General features: G+C 46.9%; 1 protein-coding gene across 4 annotated transcripts in view; it reads left to right on the top strand.

The window, feature by feature from the left end:
• Window positions 1–18,992, top strand: part of LOC147703343 (uncharacterized) — a 210,328-nt gene that overhangs the window by 142,088 nt on the left and 49,248 nt on the right. The window contains exon 1 of one of the 4 annotated variants that reach the window (XM_086931789.1): window positions 7,590–7,755. The exons of the other annotated variants lie outside the window; for them this stretch is intronic. Coding sequence (XP_086787915.1) covers window positions 7,622–7,755 — 134 coding nt within the window. The 5' untranslated portion in view covers window positions 7,590–7,621. Of the gene's footprint in view, window positions 1–7,589; window positions 7,756–18,992 lie in introns of those variants that run through there. 4 annotated transcript variants of the gene reach the window in all.

The following is an 18,992-nucleotide window of genomic DNA, read 5'->3' as shown; positions in this document are numbered from 1 at the left end:
CCTCACATTGAGAGAGAGGATAGTCAATGGGCGTGACATCCTAAGTAGGTAGTCGGGGCAGCACCGCGCTCGATGTGTGGTGGCCAAAGAAAATCAAAAAATCCCCCAGTGGACAACGAGGCCTCCCCCTTCCCCCCCTTAGAACCCAATCCCCCCCCCCTCTCTGTGCACCCCCATCCCGCCTTCCTCCCTCAACATTCCCCTCCCTAACCCCAACCTTAAACACCCAGCAAACAGTCATAGTTCCAGGCCTATTCAGACACTGTCCAGGCCCGTCTAACCATAGTCCCAGGTCCATCCGAACAGTGTCCAGACCCATGGAAGTTCAACGTATGGGAAGGTGTAGTAGTGGCAGCCCCTTCGGCCCCCCGGTCCCCCCCTTCGCCCCACATGAGCAAGGCTATGAAGACAAATCCCCCACCTTTAACGCCTCATTGCGGGCTCTATGTGTCCTTGACCACCTCCTAGACGGCTGCCTCCTGCTCCCGAGCAATGGTTGCCAGATCAAGTTTAAGGCCTGCCTTAGGAGTGAGACGTCTCCGCACTCGCTGCCATCCGTTGCGCGATGAATATAGGGGTCTGTCTTGCGGGTGCTGCGTGAAGATTCTCCTCTGTAGGTTTGATGCCTAACAAGGTGCAAGTGTCCCGGAGAGAGCGCCTTTGGTGAAGGGTCCCCTGCCACTTGAAGATCAGTCTGAATGGGTGGCCCCAAGAGTATGGCACTTCTTTGACCCGGAGGAATTTCGTGACCACCCGGAAAGCTCTTCGCTTTTGAAGCGTGATGGCCGAAAGTTCTTGGAACAGGGCCACCGGGTGATTTTGTAAGCGAAGGGGTTGTTTCCGGCGTGCCTCCGTAAGGATGCGTTCTTTTAGTGGACAACGGGGAGAAAGGCCAGGATGTCAGGCGGAGGAGCAGACGCGCGCCTCGCCGGGCCCACTCAGTGCGCACGATCAATGCGAACCACAAAGTCCGCCGATTCATTAAGGATGTCCCTGAATAGGCCTTGTAAATAGCAAGTGACACTGTCCCCCTCGGAGTTCAGTGGTACGCCCCGGACGTTATTCCTCCGGGAGCGATTTTCGAGGTCCTCCGTGTGCGATTGGAGGTCCACTTGCTGCTCCCGGGGGTGAAGCACCTCCTGCCTTAGCATTTCCACCTCTTCACTTCGGGTCTGGTCCGCCTCCTCCACCGCCGCTACTCTCTACCCCAGGCTGTCCATGTCTCTCCTTATCTCGCGGTACTCGCTCGCCAGGTCTTGCTTCAGCGCCTGGAAGTCGTCGCGTAGGGTGTGAAAGAGGGACTCCAAAAAGGCTTTCGTGCTAGGGGCCCCCCCATCATTGCCTGCGGAGGCGCCGGCTGTCGTTGTAGGCGAGGGGGATGGCGGGGCCTTCTCCCCTTTCGCTGTGCTTTTGGTGAGCATTTCTGGGATTGTGCGGCCCCCCCTACGGCCTGAGTTAGACATGTCACTGTAGCCCCCAGTTCCCTAAGGCAGGTCAAAGGGCCAGACAGTCCTCTGGAGGCTCAGCAGGCAAGCGGGGGTCCGGCAAGGCTGCGGGGGGTGAGCTGCGTTAGATAGGGCCCTCGATGCACACAGAGATGTCCCTCAGTTTTCACGTTGCTGGGCGAGCTGCTGGGCCCACACCTCCGTCCTGTCCACACATCCACTTTATAGAGCGGCGGCCCCTCTGCAGATGCCCGGGGGAAGAGCGCACACTAGTTTATGGCGGGAGACACCCGCGGCAGGCGGGAAGCGGCGACAGACTCCCCCCCCCCCCCACCCCCCATTGTGCCTCTCGTGCAGAAAGAAAGCGTAGCCTCTTCTTGACAGCCGTCCCCCCATCTCTCCTCTTATGCGCTGGGGGCAGGTCGACAGACGGGCCACGCCGGGCCCAGCCAGATCCCAGGGTCCCCAGGCGTGTCGCCGAACTCCGGCCAACGTCGGCGCAGTCCCCCGCTGTCAGATTGCTGGTGGCCGACAGCCTGCCTTCAGCATTGCCCCTCGCCAGGTATGAGGCCCCAATGCACACGTGGGACGCCCCCCTCACACCAGTAGCGCAATTGGTGTAGGCCTGGAAGCCGGGGCCTCAATTTGCAGCTTTGCGCGTCGCGTGCTCCGGTCTCAGGTGTCTTGCTAGTGGACCCCCCTAGAAGCAGCAGGGGGGGGGGACAAAGTGTTTAGTGGCTGCTGGCAAGAAGGATACAGTTCAACAGGGTGGCTTACAGCGCAGGGGGGGGGCGCTTGCGTCTTGTGCTGGGGCCTACTGGGCGTCGTCAGTCATGGGGCCCCCGGGTATTGTACGCTCCTCCTCACCTCTTCCACATCGGGAGAACACAGGGCATAGAGCAGGCACAGGCCCCCAAGGTTTCCAAGATAGCCGCTCTAGTCGCGGCGCCCCGGCTGGCAGTTCCGTGGAGGAGGCCCCTAAGCCTGGGCCCCAATTTTCGTGGCGTCCCTGCGCCAGGCAGAACGTCGCTGGTGTGCGCTCCCTCAGTGCCACTCGCAGCTAGGAACAACGGTGCCCCGCCAGGGCCAGCGCGTGGTGTAGGCTCTTCTGGGCAGGGCTTGTCAGTGTCTTAGGGCGCCCCCGGGGCACCGCCTACCGCTCCGTGGACGACCGGGGCCTCAATTTCGTGGCACGCCGCGCGTCAGTGGCCGGACCACACCTCCTCTGCTGCGTGTATTCACGGCGGTCGGCCCCGGGACTCACCGACGCCGACCGGGTCTCAGCCGCATCCTCCAAGGCACCTCACAGTCCGTGATGATTTTATTATGGAGCCCCACCGCTAGAGCTCCTCACCAGCTCCTCCTCTCCCGGCCGTCCAGGCAACGCGGCTCTCAGGCGGATCTCGGGCCCGGCGGGTGGCGGCCTCGGATGGTGCTGGTGGCGCAAGTCGGACAGAGAGCAGGTCACTCAAGGCTCCCGGTCAGTAGCAAGAGTTGCCAGGAATGTCGGGGATCTGCAAGCTAGATAAAGGGGGCATAAAGGGGTACAGGGCCGGGGAGCCTCGTATTCCAACGTCCGATCAAGTCGCCATCTTGGCCACGCCCCCAGAAACATATTTTAAATGTTCCTTTCGATGGGTAACACCTCTTCGGACCAGCTGTAGACGCACAGCTTGAAAATATAAAAAAGGAAACCGATACTGCTAAATCAATGGGTGCCTTACAAACCACAACACAAAAACAACAGCCCTTTCAGAGGTACCTAGGTAGAGGAGCTGCAAAAGCGTCTACTACAGAATATAATACCTATCAGCGTTAACAGCAACAATACCACCAGCAGGGTTGTGGTTACTACAGTGGAGGCTACAAAAATAATAAAGGCAGAGGAAGAGGCACCCCCAACAAGGGCACCTCCACCCCCTACCAAAGTGACTTGTCAAACTTCCCCAACCACTAAACACCATTTAGGGGAAATCTACAACAATTGCATCCGTTGTGGCAAAACATTACATCAGAACAATGGGTCTTAGAAATTGTCAGACAAGGATATTGTCTAGAACTACTTCAACAACCGCCAAATATTCCACCGAAAAAGCAGGTCTTAAATCCAAAGCATCTACACCTGCTCAAAGAAGAAGTAAAAGCATTACTGCAAAAAGGGGCCATCAAAATAGTCCCACACACGTATTAAAACAAGCAAGTTTACTCCATTTATTTTCTAACACCAAAGACAAATCGAACCCTAAGACCCATTCTGGATCTGCAGCCACTCAATTGCTACATCCTATCAGAACATTTTCAGATGGTCACATTACAAGATGTGATAAGACTACTTCAAACAGGTGACTTCATGACTTCACTAGATCTGAAGAACGCTCACTTCACATTCCAATCCATCTATCACACAAAAAATTCCTGAGGTTTGTGGTAAGTGGACGTCACTATCAATTCAAAGTACTACCCTTTGGAGTAATAACAGCCCCAGTGGACTTCACAAAATGCCTAGCAGTAATAACAGCAAAACTAAGAAGAGAAACATTTGTGTGTTTCCCTTCCTCAACAATTGGCTGATCAAGAATCCAAACAAGAACAAATATCTATCAGACAACCAAAAGACAATAAATCTATTACATTAATTGGGTTTTTCAATCAATGTGACAAAATCACATCTCCAACCATCCCAAATTCAACCTTATCTGAGTCCCATACTCAATACCATCTCAGGGACAGCTTACTCCAATCCCCAAAGTGTTCTCAATCTCCAGAACCAACTGCATCTTTTTTAGCCACATCATCTCCTACCAGTCAAAACAATTATGTGTGTACTAGGAATGATGGCATCTTGCATAGCAATAGTGCCTCATGTTCGCCTACACATGAGACTCCTCCAGGAATGTTTAGCAACTCAATGGTCACAAGCTGGAAGAAACATGGAAGATCTAGTGTTGGTGTCACCCAGTGTTCATCAGGCTCTTTTGCGGTAGAACACTTCAAACATATTAGCAGGGAGAGCCTTCAAGGATCCAATCTCACAGATAACAATCACAACCGATGCATCACTTCTGGGATGGGAGCTGATATAGGACATTGTGGATCAGGGACACTGGACAGCATAACTGCAGGTTCTACACATCAATGTGTTAAAACTACCGGCCCCGTGCAATGGCTCTCAGAGCGTTCATCACAAATATAGCAGGAAAAACCATACTTCTACACATAGACAATATGACTAAAATGTATTACATTCAGAAACAGGAGGGAAGCCATTCCATACAATTATCCCAATTGGCACAAAAGATGTGGAAATGGGCGAACAGTCACAACATCCACCTCCTAGCACAATACATACCAGATGAGGACTACACAATTGCGATCCTTCTCAGCAGAACACACCAGCAGGTTCCAGAGTGGGAAATACACAGTATGTTATTACAAACATACTTCCAGTGGTGGGGAACCCCCACAATAGACGTGTTCGCAATAAATAACTCAAAATGCTTCGCATCCAGGCATCCACAACCAAAATCCAAGGGCAAAGCTCTATGAATGAACATGTCGGGGATATTTGCAAGCGCTTTTCCTCCTCTCATACCTTCTGTGGTCAGGAAACTCAGACAAACTTGAATGACTTAAATTCTGATTGCACTCACCTTGGCTTGTCAACAATGATACACAACATAACTGGATCTTTCCCTCCAACCTCACGCGAAGCTACCCAATTATCCAAATCTTCTCTCACACAGCAAGGGCAGGGTGAGACATCCTGATCCTCAACAGCTCAATCTTACAATCTGGCTTCTGAGGTAAAAGAATTTGGACCCCTCAATCTACCTGACGAATGCATAACTACTCTCAAAGAAGCAAGAAGAGGTACCACAAGGGCTTGCTATGCAGTTAAATGGAAGCAGTTTGTGCATTGCTGTACAACACAGCACATTAACCAATCTTCCCCAACAGAATAACAACTAATATGTTACCTGTTATTTTTACAAAAGTCACAGTTAGCGCACACCTCAATACGCCTACATTTAGCGAACAATTGCAGCATATTTACAAAACAGTCACTTTTCCGCAGTGCTGTAATCAAAGCCATCATGAAAGGATTAAAAAGAGTCATTCCACCACATACACGTACAATATCAGCATGGAATCTAAACTTTATCTTAACACAACTTATGAAGCCGCCATTTAAGCCACTACATAATTGCAAACTACAGTTCTTAAGATGGAAAGTATCTTCCCTCATAGCAATAGCATCCTTACGAAAGGTCAGCGAAATACATGCACTCACAATTGAAGAACCTTGCTTCCAAGTGTTCTCAGACAAAGTGCGTTTACGCACTAACCCGAAATTTTTACCCAAGGTCATTTCTCCTTTCCATTTAAATCAAACCTTGGAGTTACCGGTTTTCTTTCCAAAGCCACAAACTATCGCAGAAGGTGCTTTACATACACTAGACGTTAAAAGGGCACTTATGTACTACGTGGAATGTACTAAACCCTACAGAAAAACAAAACAGCTCTTTGTTTCTTTTTCAAATCCAAGCAAAGGAAACGCTATATCCAAAACAGGTATAGAAAGATAGATTGTTAAATGCATCCAAATATGTTATGCAAAAGTGGAAAGGACACTAACAACTGTGCCAGTGAGCTCATTCAACATGGAAAAAAGGAGCAACCATGGCCTTTTTAGGAAATATCTCTCTGAATGGCATTTGCAAAGCGGCAACATGGATAAACCCACACACTTTCGCAAAGCATTATTGTGTGGATGTTCAATTAAGACAACAAGCTCTAGTTGGACAGACAGTCCATCAAAATTTATTTCACACAACCGCACCATCTCATGCCTAAAGCCACCGCATGAAGGGGTACTGCTTTACAGTCTTTGCATAGCATGTATATCTGCCACCAACACATGCTGCAAATGGATCATGCTACTTACCCTGTAAGCATCTATTCATAGTGTGTAGTGCTGCAGATTCACATGCACCCTCCTGCCTCACCGGCAGGTATTAGGTGATGACAAAATACCTAGACACAGCATGTCTAACAGTGAACGTTTAGTAAGCAGGCTATATCCTCACTCCATTCATGGCCAGAGGAAAACAAACTTTCTAAGGAACAAATCGTTCAACATACGCAACGCCTCAGGGAGGAGAGACAACACATGTCGGATCATAAAACTTCTTCTAGGAAAAACAACTTGCAGAGTCCAGGCCCAACACTAGATGGCAGAGATATGCATAGCATGTGAATCCTCCGCACCACACACTACGAATAGATGCTTACAAGGTAACTAACATGATTCCTGTGGGCTAATTCACTTTGTCTCTCCGCATCCCTCGACCAGTAATTAGCCTTGAATAGGTGTGAACTTGTGTGAAATACCTCTCAGATGCAAACACTGGGCTGACCAGAGTGTGCAGAGATGAGTCATCTGAACTCCACAGAATATGCAGGGTGGGGCATCCTTCTTGACAATACAGTGCCAAACCCTGCTTTACAGGTCTGTTGAGCCACATTGCAGTGCTTAACAGGTCTGCTGGGTTCACATTAACACTTGGGGCCAATTGAAAGGGTAACTAGGTAACTAGGTGCAGAAGTAGCCATTCTTGTACTAGTACTTTATTTATTTAATTTTTCCATGCAAATACACGAGTGATAGGTAAACAGCAAATTAGGATTTTAGTAACAACTCAGCCCTAAAAATAGATCAGATTGCGAGTGATGGGCACATTAACATCTTTTGATGGTAAAGGAGCCCACGCCTGTTCAATAGTAGAACACACGAGTCCCACGACCACGTGACCTACGTGAGTACGCAGCTACTCTGATAGGGAATTAAAATCACAGCCCAGCTCGGGAACTGCACGGTGTAGAGACAACGCTCGACTAACCGCAAGGTCCCGGTAAGAATTTGAAAGTGATGATGATGGCAATGGTCATCGTGAATGAATGATATACCAATAACAGTCATAGGCTCTAATCGGGGGCATGAATGTGGAGTAAGCTAGGAAGATAACCTCGACTAGTCACACTACATAGCCGTGATACTCGACAGTACTTTTTAAATGCACCAATAGAGTATGGTGGGTAAACAGAAAGAATGCCTACACGAGTACAGGTATTGATTAGAGGCAACACAATACCTGAATGAGAGATATGAATGCGTGATGCATTTGAAGATAACTGATTTCTACACTGTGTTGTTACAGGCTGACAGTTGCAGTACGAGGATAAAACCCTGTAAAACATTGACAGAGGCATATCCATTCTCGAGGTATGCCTTTCGAGCGCTGAGAAAACGGTAAATCAGTTGTGATACAGTGGGGGTAGAACTGGATAATCATTTTTGAATCATTCAGACATCTAATGCCAGCTGACATGAGACGCGCTGTTTTTCCCTTTTTATGTCACTCACAGGCATAATTGAAATTTGGTGCAGGGTGGAGAGACAGACCCAAACTCTGAAGAAGTTGCTGTAAGTTTCCAAAGGCAACGAAACATGTCGGCTTTTTAAATGAGGCAGACACACAGCACAGAATAAAGGACATTTGGCCAGTGTGATCTAGCCCGGTTTTATAATCACAGGATTGGGGTGCCATTTGACACGCTTTTCCGCACTTTAGGTCCAGGCCTGCAGTACACCAAGTTTGGTGCACAGGCAGGCACTGTTGCCCCAGCACCTTTACTTACACTATTATGTTTGTTTTCTTTACACACTATCACCTCTTGGTTGGAGTCGTGGATGCTGATGATGAGAACCTAGGCAGCAGGCGAGTACCATCCTGCTAGCCTCCATGGTGTTACTCCCGTGAGGCTCCATCACTCCTTTTTCACACTTTTTCCTCTCCTGTCTTACTCACCCTTCACTCCAGATAGCTCTTTGGGGATAGTAGAGTAAGAATATGAGTCACAGAGAAAAACAGTGCATCATTTTAATGAATGCTTTTTTTTTTTTTAAAAAGGGATGACCCTGATCCAGGAACACAAGATGGCTAGATGTCGCAGCCACCTGTCCAATTAAATACAATTATTGGTTGGCTCTGATCAGGAGAGGTATACCCACCGTAGGAACAGGTCCTGTGTTGTATATGCCAATTGAAAGGGGACAGAACAGGATGTCAAGTCAATTTGTGTGGATCCACTGTTGGGTTGCTGAAGGACTCTACTTTTGTTCTACCAGACTTGTGTCTCTGGGTTTATTGTGGGTGCCTCAAACTGGATTTTAGTGCTATCTGTGGGAGTACACTAGGATTGCCATAGTACACTTCCTACACACACCCACAGCCCTCAGAGTCCAAGTTTAGTCTGTCAGAAGACTTTCGCTATTTTCAAAATGTCCAAAGTGAGTAGGGTTGGCACTGGGATCTTTTAATCCATTAATTAGGGCATGTTCAAAAGTCATTATCCCAGCCTCCAGCCCCCACTAGTTAGTTGTCAGGCATAAATGTGGCACTTCCAGGCATTTACTTTAGAACACTTTCTGGACCTGCGTAAGATCAAAAGAGGGCTGTGACCTGGAAGGAGCCCTGAAGGACTGGACTTGTTCTCTATTGTACCAATGAAAAAGAAGTGAACTTCAAGTGTCATAAGGCTTTATTTTTATTTATTTATTTAAAGAGTTTTATATAGCACTGGCAGGACTTGTGGTTATCAGAGCGCTTTACAGATACAATGTATATACAAGGTTGAGTTGTATGATAAAAGTTACAAAGTGTAGACTCGATGAGGGACATGTTACAATAGTATGAGATTTACAGACATATACATAAATGACGTTGAGTTAGTATATATAGTAAAGGACAGTTTCAATGAGTGCCGGGTCGCAGTGGTACGAGTGGAGTGGGATTAATAAAATCTGACATATGCGTAAAAGAGTCAAGATCAAAGCTAAGTGTTGGAGTCCAGATAGTTGAAGTGTCTGTTGAGGAGAAGATCCTTTAATTGTCTTTTGAAGCTCATGAAAGAGGGGTTTGTTTTGATATGAACTGGGAGGGAGTTCCAGATTTTGGGGGCAGTGCCCGTAAAAGAGAGGGCTTTTTGTTTGTGTTTTCTAGGTGGGTGAGAAGCAGAGCGCCTTAGATTTCTGGTCTGGCCTGCCTTATCCAATTTGGACGTCCCAGTGTGCAGGACTTTGTGAGTGAGGAAGGCCGATTAGAAGCAGCAACGGGCCTTGATTGGGAACCATTTGAGATTTTTTAGAGAGGGGGAGATGTGATTGTGTCTTTTTTCTCTCATGACCATCCTTGCTGCTGCATTTAGTGTGGCTCTTAAAGAGACTAGGTGTTATTTTGCAGTGCGAGCGAGGGTGGCATTCCCGTAGTCCAGTCTGGACAGTGCCATTGGTTGGGTGGCGGTTTTTAGATCGCTAGGGGGGAGGAAGGGCTTTACTTTGTGCAGGAGTTTTAGATTGTAGAATGCACTCTTGGCTGAGTTCTTTATGTATTGGCTCATACTCAGGTTAGGGGCGAGGGGGATCCCCAAAGATTTGACAGATATAGCTAACACCATTTTGCAGATACGAGCGTCAATGGTGTTTAGCCACTTTTGGACCTTAAAGGTTTGCCCATTATTAGATAGGCGTATGATTTCCGTTTTATCTTGGTTAAGTTTTAGGTGGTTGCGTGAGAGCCAGTTTTTTTTTAGAGAGTAGAGTTGAGTCTCTGTTGGTTTCAGTGGCGGCTGGTGACATTTGAAATTGGTGAGGCGTAAGCACGATCCTGGTTCCCGGTGGCACTGCACCTGCTGCACCAGCACGGTGGTCTCATCCTAATAGTGAATGATAAGCCAATAAGGAGCTGTAGGGATATGTTTTTATGAAGTAAAACTGATAAATGCCCCAGCCCCTACACCAAACCGGCCTTGTTGATGGTAAAAATGCTCGGTCCTCATTACAACAGCCGAGGGTCTGCAGGACATTTACAGAAACCTGCCCATCGCTAAGTGCTGTGGAGCCAAACCCCCGAGTCCAGTACAAGGCCACCAAAACAGAGCTGCTAGGGATGGGGGTGTTGAAAGAGCACCATTGATTTCTCATATACTTGCATCAGTGCTCACCGCAGCAACCCCCTCCCTCCCCACCCCCCACCCCCCGTCCCTCCTCGAATCCTCAGAACCAGTCACAGTACACAGATATTCCTCCTCCCGCACTGCGGCTTTTATCAACGTTTTGTACAACAATGCTTCCCGCCCAGTATGTTTTTCAGAGATAATGCCTTGTGAGTTATGGTCTACGCATAAAAGGGCTATAACAATCGTTTATTGGAAGCCCACTGGTTCGTAAATCAGCCTTATCGCTGGCGCATCGGCGCACTTCCCAGGTGAACTCATCAGTGTCACCAGATGTCGCGCAGGATACCGGGCGCTAATTGAAACAGGTCTCCGGCATTCCTTTCCTCTCGTGCGGCACTGGCAATAGTCAAAACAGGAAGGCCTTGTTTATAATCTCTAATTTAACTTATTAAAATTCTAGTTGCAAGATGTCATGACCATGTTTAAGAAAACATTTGTTTTCAATTTGCAGCTAGATGAGGAAGGCAAGGTCGGGAACCATGCGTGAGCGAACAAGCAGTTAATTTGCAAAAGTGGTCCAAGAATAAAAACGAAACCTTTTCCTTTTAGTCTGTTCCCATCGTCTACGTTCGAAGTGCCTGCCATCACTGATTTGGAAAAGTTAACGGTCTTCACCGCTGACAGTCTTCTGCAAGTTGGGTTTTTTATTTTAAATAAATATAAAAAAGTAAAAACTTACCTTGGCTTCCTGCGCTGACTCCCGACTCGAGTCCCGAGACTGCATGCAGACTCCCGCCGTCCTGGATTTTGAATGCCGCCGGCGCCGCTGCATCTGACGTGGTGTGGGCTCTCGAAGGCTGCAGGCAGCCTCCCTCCCCTCCATGGCAGCCGGCGCTGATTGGTTCGGCCGGCTGTCCTTACCGCGTCATTTCTCCTAGTCTGCATTCTGCAGAACGGAGAATGGGAGGTGGCTTGGGGGGAGCGGCTTGCCCACTGTTGCTAATACTGTCTGTTTGACAGCCTCTCAGGCTGTCCAAACAGTCAGTATTATCAACAGTGGGCAAGCCACTCCCCCCTGAGGCTCGAGTATTGTAACCAGGAAGAAGTTCTGCTGACTGCTTTCGCGCCGTGCGAGAAGGGCAGGCAGAAACAAATGGTAGTTATAAATAAATAACTACCATTTGTTTCTGCCTTCTTCTCGCACGGCGAGAAAGCAGGGGGGGGGCGGCGCCCAAGCGCCCCCATGGTAGAACCGCCACTGGTTGGTTTTCTAGTGATGTTATTTCTCGGTAGATCTGGGTGTCGTCTGCATAGAGGTAATAGAGGATGTTTGATTGTTTCAGAATAGAAGTGAGGGGTTCCATATACATATTAAAGAGTATAGGAGAGAAGACTGAGCCTTGGGGGATGCTTCTGGTTATGTTAAATGTGTTGGAGGACGAGTTGTTGATTTTTATTTGTTGGAAGCGATTGTGAAGGAAGGCGGAGAACCATTTCAGCACCAGTGCATCAGCTCCGATCCTCTTTTGGCGGGATTCGAGAAGCAACTACTGATCACCCCTGTGGAAGGCCGCTAATAGGTCTAGGTGGATGAGTAGACAGGGTCTATCTGAGTCCAGAGACTGGTGTATGTCATTGGTTATCTTGAGTAGAGCTGATTCCGTGCTACATCCTTTTCTAAAACCGGACTGTAGTGAGTCGAGAAGGTCTTTTGAGTGAATGTGTTGATTGAGTTGGGAGAAAACACATTTGTCAAGTATTCTGGCCAGGAAGGGAAGGTTAGAATGGGTCTGCAGTTGTTGAGGTTGTCAGGGTCAGCACCAGCTTTCTTTAGCAAGGCAGTGCCTTGTCCTAGTTTGAGGCAGTTGGGCATCGCTCCATTGCTAAGAGAGCTGTTTATTATCTTGGTTCAGAGTGATGTTAGGGCCTAGTTGTGGCTCTTAGCCAGGAAGGCCAGGAGAGGATCTGCTAGGTGAGAGGAGGGCCTGGAATTTCCGATCACACTTGAGATGTTTCCCTCCGAGAACGAGTTGAAAGTCTTCCAGCTCGCATGAGTTAAGGGAGATCCTGAGTTGGTATTATCTTTATTAGGTTCCAGGTGGGGGGGAGAGTTTGGTGAAGACAACGGTGCGTTGTTTTTTTCCATGCTGGGGGGGGCGGGTGGTTTCAGTGGATGTTGGAGTATGGTGGTCTAGGGATAGTTCAATGTTCGTGATTTTGTCATTGAGGAATTTCACAGAGTTGTTGCAGTGCTCTTTGGGGGCATTGGGGTTTTGTTTTGGTGGATTAGAGGTTTGTTTTTTAATGATGTTGAACGGTTCTTCGAGGCGTTTAGTGTTTTGAGAACGAATGCAGCTTTTTCCTTTATAATGTGGTTTTTATATTTTCTGCTTTCCACTCTGAGTTGATGAAGGTGGGTTGGGGAGAGTTTTGTTCAACACTGACTTTCTGCCGCTCTCAGTTGTCTTCTTTCTGCTTTGAGGTCGTTGTTAAACCATGCTCTGGAGGGAGTATCTATATTTGTTTTTTAATTTCCAGGTAGCTAGTTGGTCATGGATAGATTACATTGTTTAGTTAAAGTGGGATCTAAGATCGTCTGTAGAGAGGTTACCAGTAAGGGGGGGGGGGCAGCAGAGTCATCATTCTTTTTTCTAGATCGTCCAAGGAAATCTGGCTTATGTTGCAGGTCCATTGTACAGTTCTCCGAGTTCGAATAGGGGGTATAACTGCTTAGCTGAGGTGGAATAGAATGATGTGGTGGTCTGACCAGTTGACTGCAAGAAAGTTGTCAATATTTACCACTTAGGTGTTGGCTACGATGGTATCCAGGGTTGCAACTCTGGTATAGGTTTATCATTTGCACTGTTGAATACAGTCTTTGGTGAGAAGGCGGCAGTTTGCGGATTGGATAAATGGGTCTTTGTTGCCTTTCCAATGTAGATTGAAATTGCTGAGGAATAAGTTACTGTCGTTGGAGATGGCGCAGTGCGCTATCAGGCTGACTTCCTGTTCATATGCGCATCATTAACTTCTATGGTATTGAAGCGATCATTAGTGCCAGGTTTGCGCAGGTTGGTTTGTTTATAAAAGATGTTCATGACTCTCACTTTTTCATTTTGAGCAACATGCTAACTAACTCGTAAGAGCAGCCTGTTATCACTATTTATTGAGGGATGCCTCTTGTCACTTTATCAGGATACCATTTCAATCAAATCTTCTACGGACTGCACTTTTTATATTTTGATTCATAATAGAACAATACATCTTTGATGCCTGTTTCTGAAAAGTGTCTCAGATCCCAGCATTCGTATGATTCTACATACAATGAGATTTGTATGCTCTTTCTCCAATACTCCCTTGGGCTCACAACATATTCTCAAAGTTTTATTTGCCCTTTTGAGTCACAACTTATGCGATATATTCAACACAATCTTCTCTTCTTCTAATTTTATTATACCCTCTATTTGGTATTACTCACTTATATTGTGATTAGCTATTTGAGATTCTTAACAGGCTGATCTAAATTGTTTAATATTTTGTTATTCTTTCTGTTACTCGCCCTCCTTCATTTCCTCTTCTGTTTTTTGCTTCACTCCCTATTTGAGGATTTTTTAAAATGATTTTAGTTACTCAATCATTTTCTGATACTGGGTTCTGCTCTTGTCACTTTGAAACCGCGTTTTGTTAAACACATTTGGGGAATTGTGTCTTCCAATCCTATGTCCCCATTTTAGTTGCGCTTTCTGTATCTGTTTATGAGGATAGTCTGTTATTGCTTAATGAAGATTATCCACCCTCCCCTTTACTCTCATTGTTTCCTCAAAGTAATAGGTAATCGGTATAGCATGTTAGACCAAGTGGATTGACGCCCCGAGAGCCAGCGGTCCCCATCCGCAATAGCTAATGATCCAGGCCCGAAGTAGAAAGAGTGGGGAGAAATGTTGATGCTAACACTCTCTATGCTTCACTTACTCTCCAACAAGAGGGTGCAGGGGGTAGGGTGTTAACTGGGGCTAAAGTGGGGCAGATCAAGGGGAGGATGATGTGGCTGCCGATTTAGGTGCCCTATCTCTCGAGTTACAGGAGGAGGCAGGGGGTCCTACTGTTGAGTTGTTAATAGATGGGGACAAAGAGAGAATGCAAGAGACCGAGGGGCCAACATGTCTTAGTGGGGCAGATTGTGGTGAACATAGCCCAATGGAAGGTTTAGATCCAACTAACACTAGGGCAATGGATGGTAGTATTAAAATCTTGTCCTGGAACCTGGCAGGGATTAGAAATAAATTATCTTTGCCTGAGTGGGGGCTTTTCATAGAAAAACATGATATTTGCTTGATGCAGGAAACGTGGGCTTTTGAAGAGACTGCGAGGGCTGGGGTGGCCTCTTTCAATATTTTGGCCATAACACGGGGTAGGGGCAGGCCCTCGGGTGGCCTAACGACATGGGTGGGCACGCATTTGGGTGCCAAGGCAGTTCATATCTCAACTAACTTACCCGATGTCCAATGTGTCCTTCTAACGCTCCCAGACTCCACTCAGATTGCCCTATTAAACATCTATTCCTGGCCTACGCAGAGTGGGCAAGAATCGGGTACTATCGACATACTAAGGCAGTTTATCCTGACCCTCGATCCAACAGTAGCCCTATTAGTTGGCGGAGATCTTAATTGCCAATTTGAACCCCTTAGTAGCTTAGATATGGGTGGACTAGCTGACGAGGATCAGTACTGGCGTATTCCTGAGCCACTAATACCCCCTGCCAGGGCATGGACCCCGCTGGTCCTCCAAATTAAATTGCTTTCCCTTATAGCGTCCTTGCGGGCGTGTAATGGCAGGGTAGAACCAGATAAACCGGGCTTGTCAACCTTCAATAGAGTAGGGCAAAATTCCATCATTGATTATATAATGGTTGAAACCAGACATTGGGATAGGGTCCTGGATTTTAGGGTTCATTTGCAGAATGACAGTGACCATAATGCTCTGGTCCTGACATTAAAACCCAGGAGTTTTGGGTTGTCTAACCCCGCCCCTGATTCTAATGTTGCTCAACCCCCTCTCCTGCTATCTCACAACAGACGGTGTCAAATGGCCATATTTCCAGGGCTCCCCGACTAAACTTGCAGGCAAATACCAGCTAGCATTACCGCAGCTGATAGAAATGGGGGAGATGGGAGAAAAGGAACCAGACCAAGACTCGCTGACCAGGACTTTGGAAATCCATAAGCAGTTGGTTGCTAAACTGTCTGATGTATTCTACCCTTATGCCAGCAAAAAGGCAACCCCAGTTTCAACCCACCCTTAGTACGAAGCATCCTGTCGGAAAGCAAAAAAAGATCTGCTAACCGCAATAAAAGAAAAGGATATAAGCGCCATTAAGCAATGTCGGCTTAAGTATAAGCAGGTTATTAGTAGGGAAAAGAAAGATTGGGAGGCAAATAGATGGGAAGAACTTAGATCTACACTTTCACACAAGGATTCCAAGACATTTTGGGCCATTGCTAGCTCAGGGGCACGTGATGGTGGATTAGCGCCCGTATCGAACATAGCATCTGTGGTCTGGGAATCCCATTTTGGAGCACTTCATGCTAATCCTGCTGAGAAGGCCTCCTTGATCCCTACCCCCGGACCCCTCCATGAGTATCAGTTGGAAGGGCCATCTGATACTGCGATAAGTGAGGTTGAAGAGACCCCTTTGCTCTTTACCCCAGGACCACTCCATGAGCATCGATTGGAGGGGTCATTGGACATTGCGATGGGTGAGGTTGAAGAGACCCCCTTGTTCTCTACCCCAGGACCCCTCCATGAGTATCGATTGGAGGGGACATCAGACTCCATGATGGGTGATGCTGAAGAGACCCCCTTGCTTTCTACCGCAGGACCCCTCCGTGAGCATCGACTGGAGGGGTCATAGTGGATATTGTGTTGGGTAGGGATGTAGTGGCCTTCTTGTACGCTACTCCAGGAATCCCCCATGAGTACCAACTGGGGGGCCCTTGGGCATCACGCTTACCGAGGTTGAAACCGCAATAGCTAAACTTTTACCTAACAAGGCGCCTGGCTTAGATAAGTTGCCTGGGGATCTATTTCGGCCTCAACCGAAAATTTGGGCACCATATTTGGTAGTTTTATTTAATGCAATACTTACGGGGATTGTCCCACGAGATACCTGGCTTGGAGCAGAGATAGTCCCTATCCACAAAAAAGGCTGTCCCCTAACCCCGTCTAACTATAGGCCCATCAGCTTGATAGACACCACACAAAACTGATGGGCAGGATCATCTTAGACAGAATTCAGGGCTGGATAGAGGAAAATGAGATATTGACTACACTCCAGGCTGGGTTCAGGATGGGTATTTCTACCTTAGACCAAATATTTAGGCTCCAGGTACAATTCTGGAAAACGGTGAGAGTGGAGGGTGGCAGCCTCTACCTCATTTTTGTTGACCAGCGGGCCGCATTTGATCTAGTGCAGAGGAAGAAGTTGTGGAGAGTATTAATGGATCTGGGCCTACCTGCCTACTTGCTAAACGTCTTGATTAGACTCCACATGGGCAATTATGCCCAAGTCAGATGTGGGAGACATGATGAACTTTCGGCTTGCTTCTCCGTGGAGAAGGGGGTATGCCAGGGGTGCGTCCTGGCCCCAACCTTATTTTGCCTCTATATAAACGGGCTAGTAGACCATCTGCTTAAAGTAACAGACAACGATGCTCCGAGGCTAGCTTTCGGGTGGGTGCCCACTTTGATGTTCGTGGATGACACTCTGTTGTTGTACAAAACATCAACGGGCATCCAACGCACCCTGGATGGTTTTGCAGCTTTTTGTGCATTGCTTGGGCTAGAGATAAATTTAGACAAGACGAAGTTCATGATTTTTAACCCTCCCAAACAGACCCGCCCGAATCCACTTTTGAATGGTACTCCTCTGGAAAGAGTTAAGACATTTGAGTACCTAGGTATTACTTTAACCGAAAACTTTGATTGTGGCTTTCAGATAGCAAAGGCAGCCCTTAGGCTATCCCAAGTGGTGGGAGGAATTGTTAAAGTCCACAGACTCAAGCCAGCCGCCCTGATCGTAGAAATTTATAGACTTCAGGCCAGAATGGCTTCTATCTACGGGGAAGAATTATGGGGACATCAACGAATATTCAGGTTTACAATGGTAGAACATGCCTTTATGAGGAATTTATTGGGTCTACCAGTCAGCACACCGCTCATCCCCCTACGTTTGGACCTGGGATTAGATCCTATAGAGGAGGTAGTAGCAGCACGGCCAATGCTTTATTGGAAAAGACTATGGTCAGTGCCTGAATTGGCTGCATATAAAGAAGAATTTAAAGAGGTGTAGGCTTCTTTAAAAACCAAGAACATTCCGTGGCTTTTACAAATCAGGGCACTTAGCAATCGGATTGGCCAACCTGAGCTGTGGGATAATCCCGAAGAAAGTTGCCCCTGGATAACTAAAGCGGAGCTGTTATGCCATTTTAAGTACCAGAACTCATTGTCCTTACAGAGGTGTAATTCCGTGGGAAGACTGACGGTAGAGTTCCTCCAAGTAAAAATTGAATCTAGAATGGAGGACTTCTTGGATGTAATTTATCCTCCACTTGCGAGGAAACTCTACAATTAGCTTAGGATTGGTAGTCTCCCACTTAGGGTATTTATCTCTAAATGAGCTAATACAGAGAATATTATGTGCCCGGCATGTAATTACAAGCAAGAAGATGTACCCCACGGTTTGTTCTTTTGTCCAGCTTATCAGGCAACAAGAAAATATTGGTTGATCCCACTTTGTAGGAACTTAGGCTTCAGCCAATGTGCCCAAGCTTGTAGGGTCCTAAGGTACGACACCCACCCCCCTATTGTTTTTGCTGTCTCACGGTTTCTACTTGGTATGTGGTGGTGCAGACGGAAAAGTTTTTTATAACTACAGTGTAAATTTATTCATTTTACTTTGTATATCTTGATAACTACCAAGGTTTAATCCATTTTAGGTTCAAATTTTACTGGAATTACTATTTATTGTTTTATTTATTCTGTTCTCGTATGTCTGTATTTTATCTGCACTTTTATGGTCTTTGTTGTCCGAAATTAAGTTATCAATGATTGTATGAAATCAACTAATTAAATGATTTGTTGTTTTCTCACTGTTTTTCAAACTTAGTTTTTTCTCCCTGTTATCGCTTTCATTTCGGATTGGAATGTCAATTGGCTCCCACTATGCCTTGTGTAATAACATTAATAGTGAAGTATATATCTTTTGGCCCTGATGAAGCTACATGCTGTCATGAAACACACATTGGCCTATGAATAACTCCTGAACTAAGAATAATAAAAATCCCCTATCCAACATTGGACTACTGAGTATTAATCTTTAAGCTGAAAGACCTCAAAATACAGTTTGTTTAAACCTCCCTTTGGACCCGGATCTAGTCTGATTCTCACAAGCCTTGTTTCACAGTTAGGCTTTTCCCAAGGAGCTAAAAGACATATTCACTAATCAAGGGCTACACAATACATCTAGGCTTA

This window comes from Lissotriton vulgaris, chromosome 7 (assembly GCF_964263255.1).
Source record: "Lissotriton vulgaris chromosome 7, aLisVul1.2, whole genome shotgun sequence".
Taxonomy (NCBI): domain Eukaryota; kingdom Metazoa; phylum Chordata; class Amphibia; order Caudata; family Salamandridae; genus Lissotriton; species Lissotriton vulgaris.
Note: the sequence above shows the minus strand (reverse complement) of the source record. Positions and strands in the feature narration are given on the sequence as shown.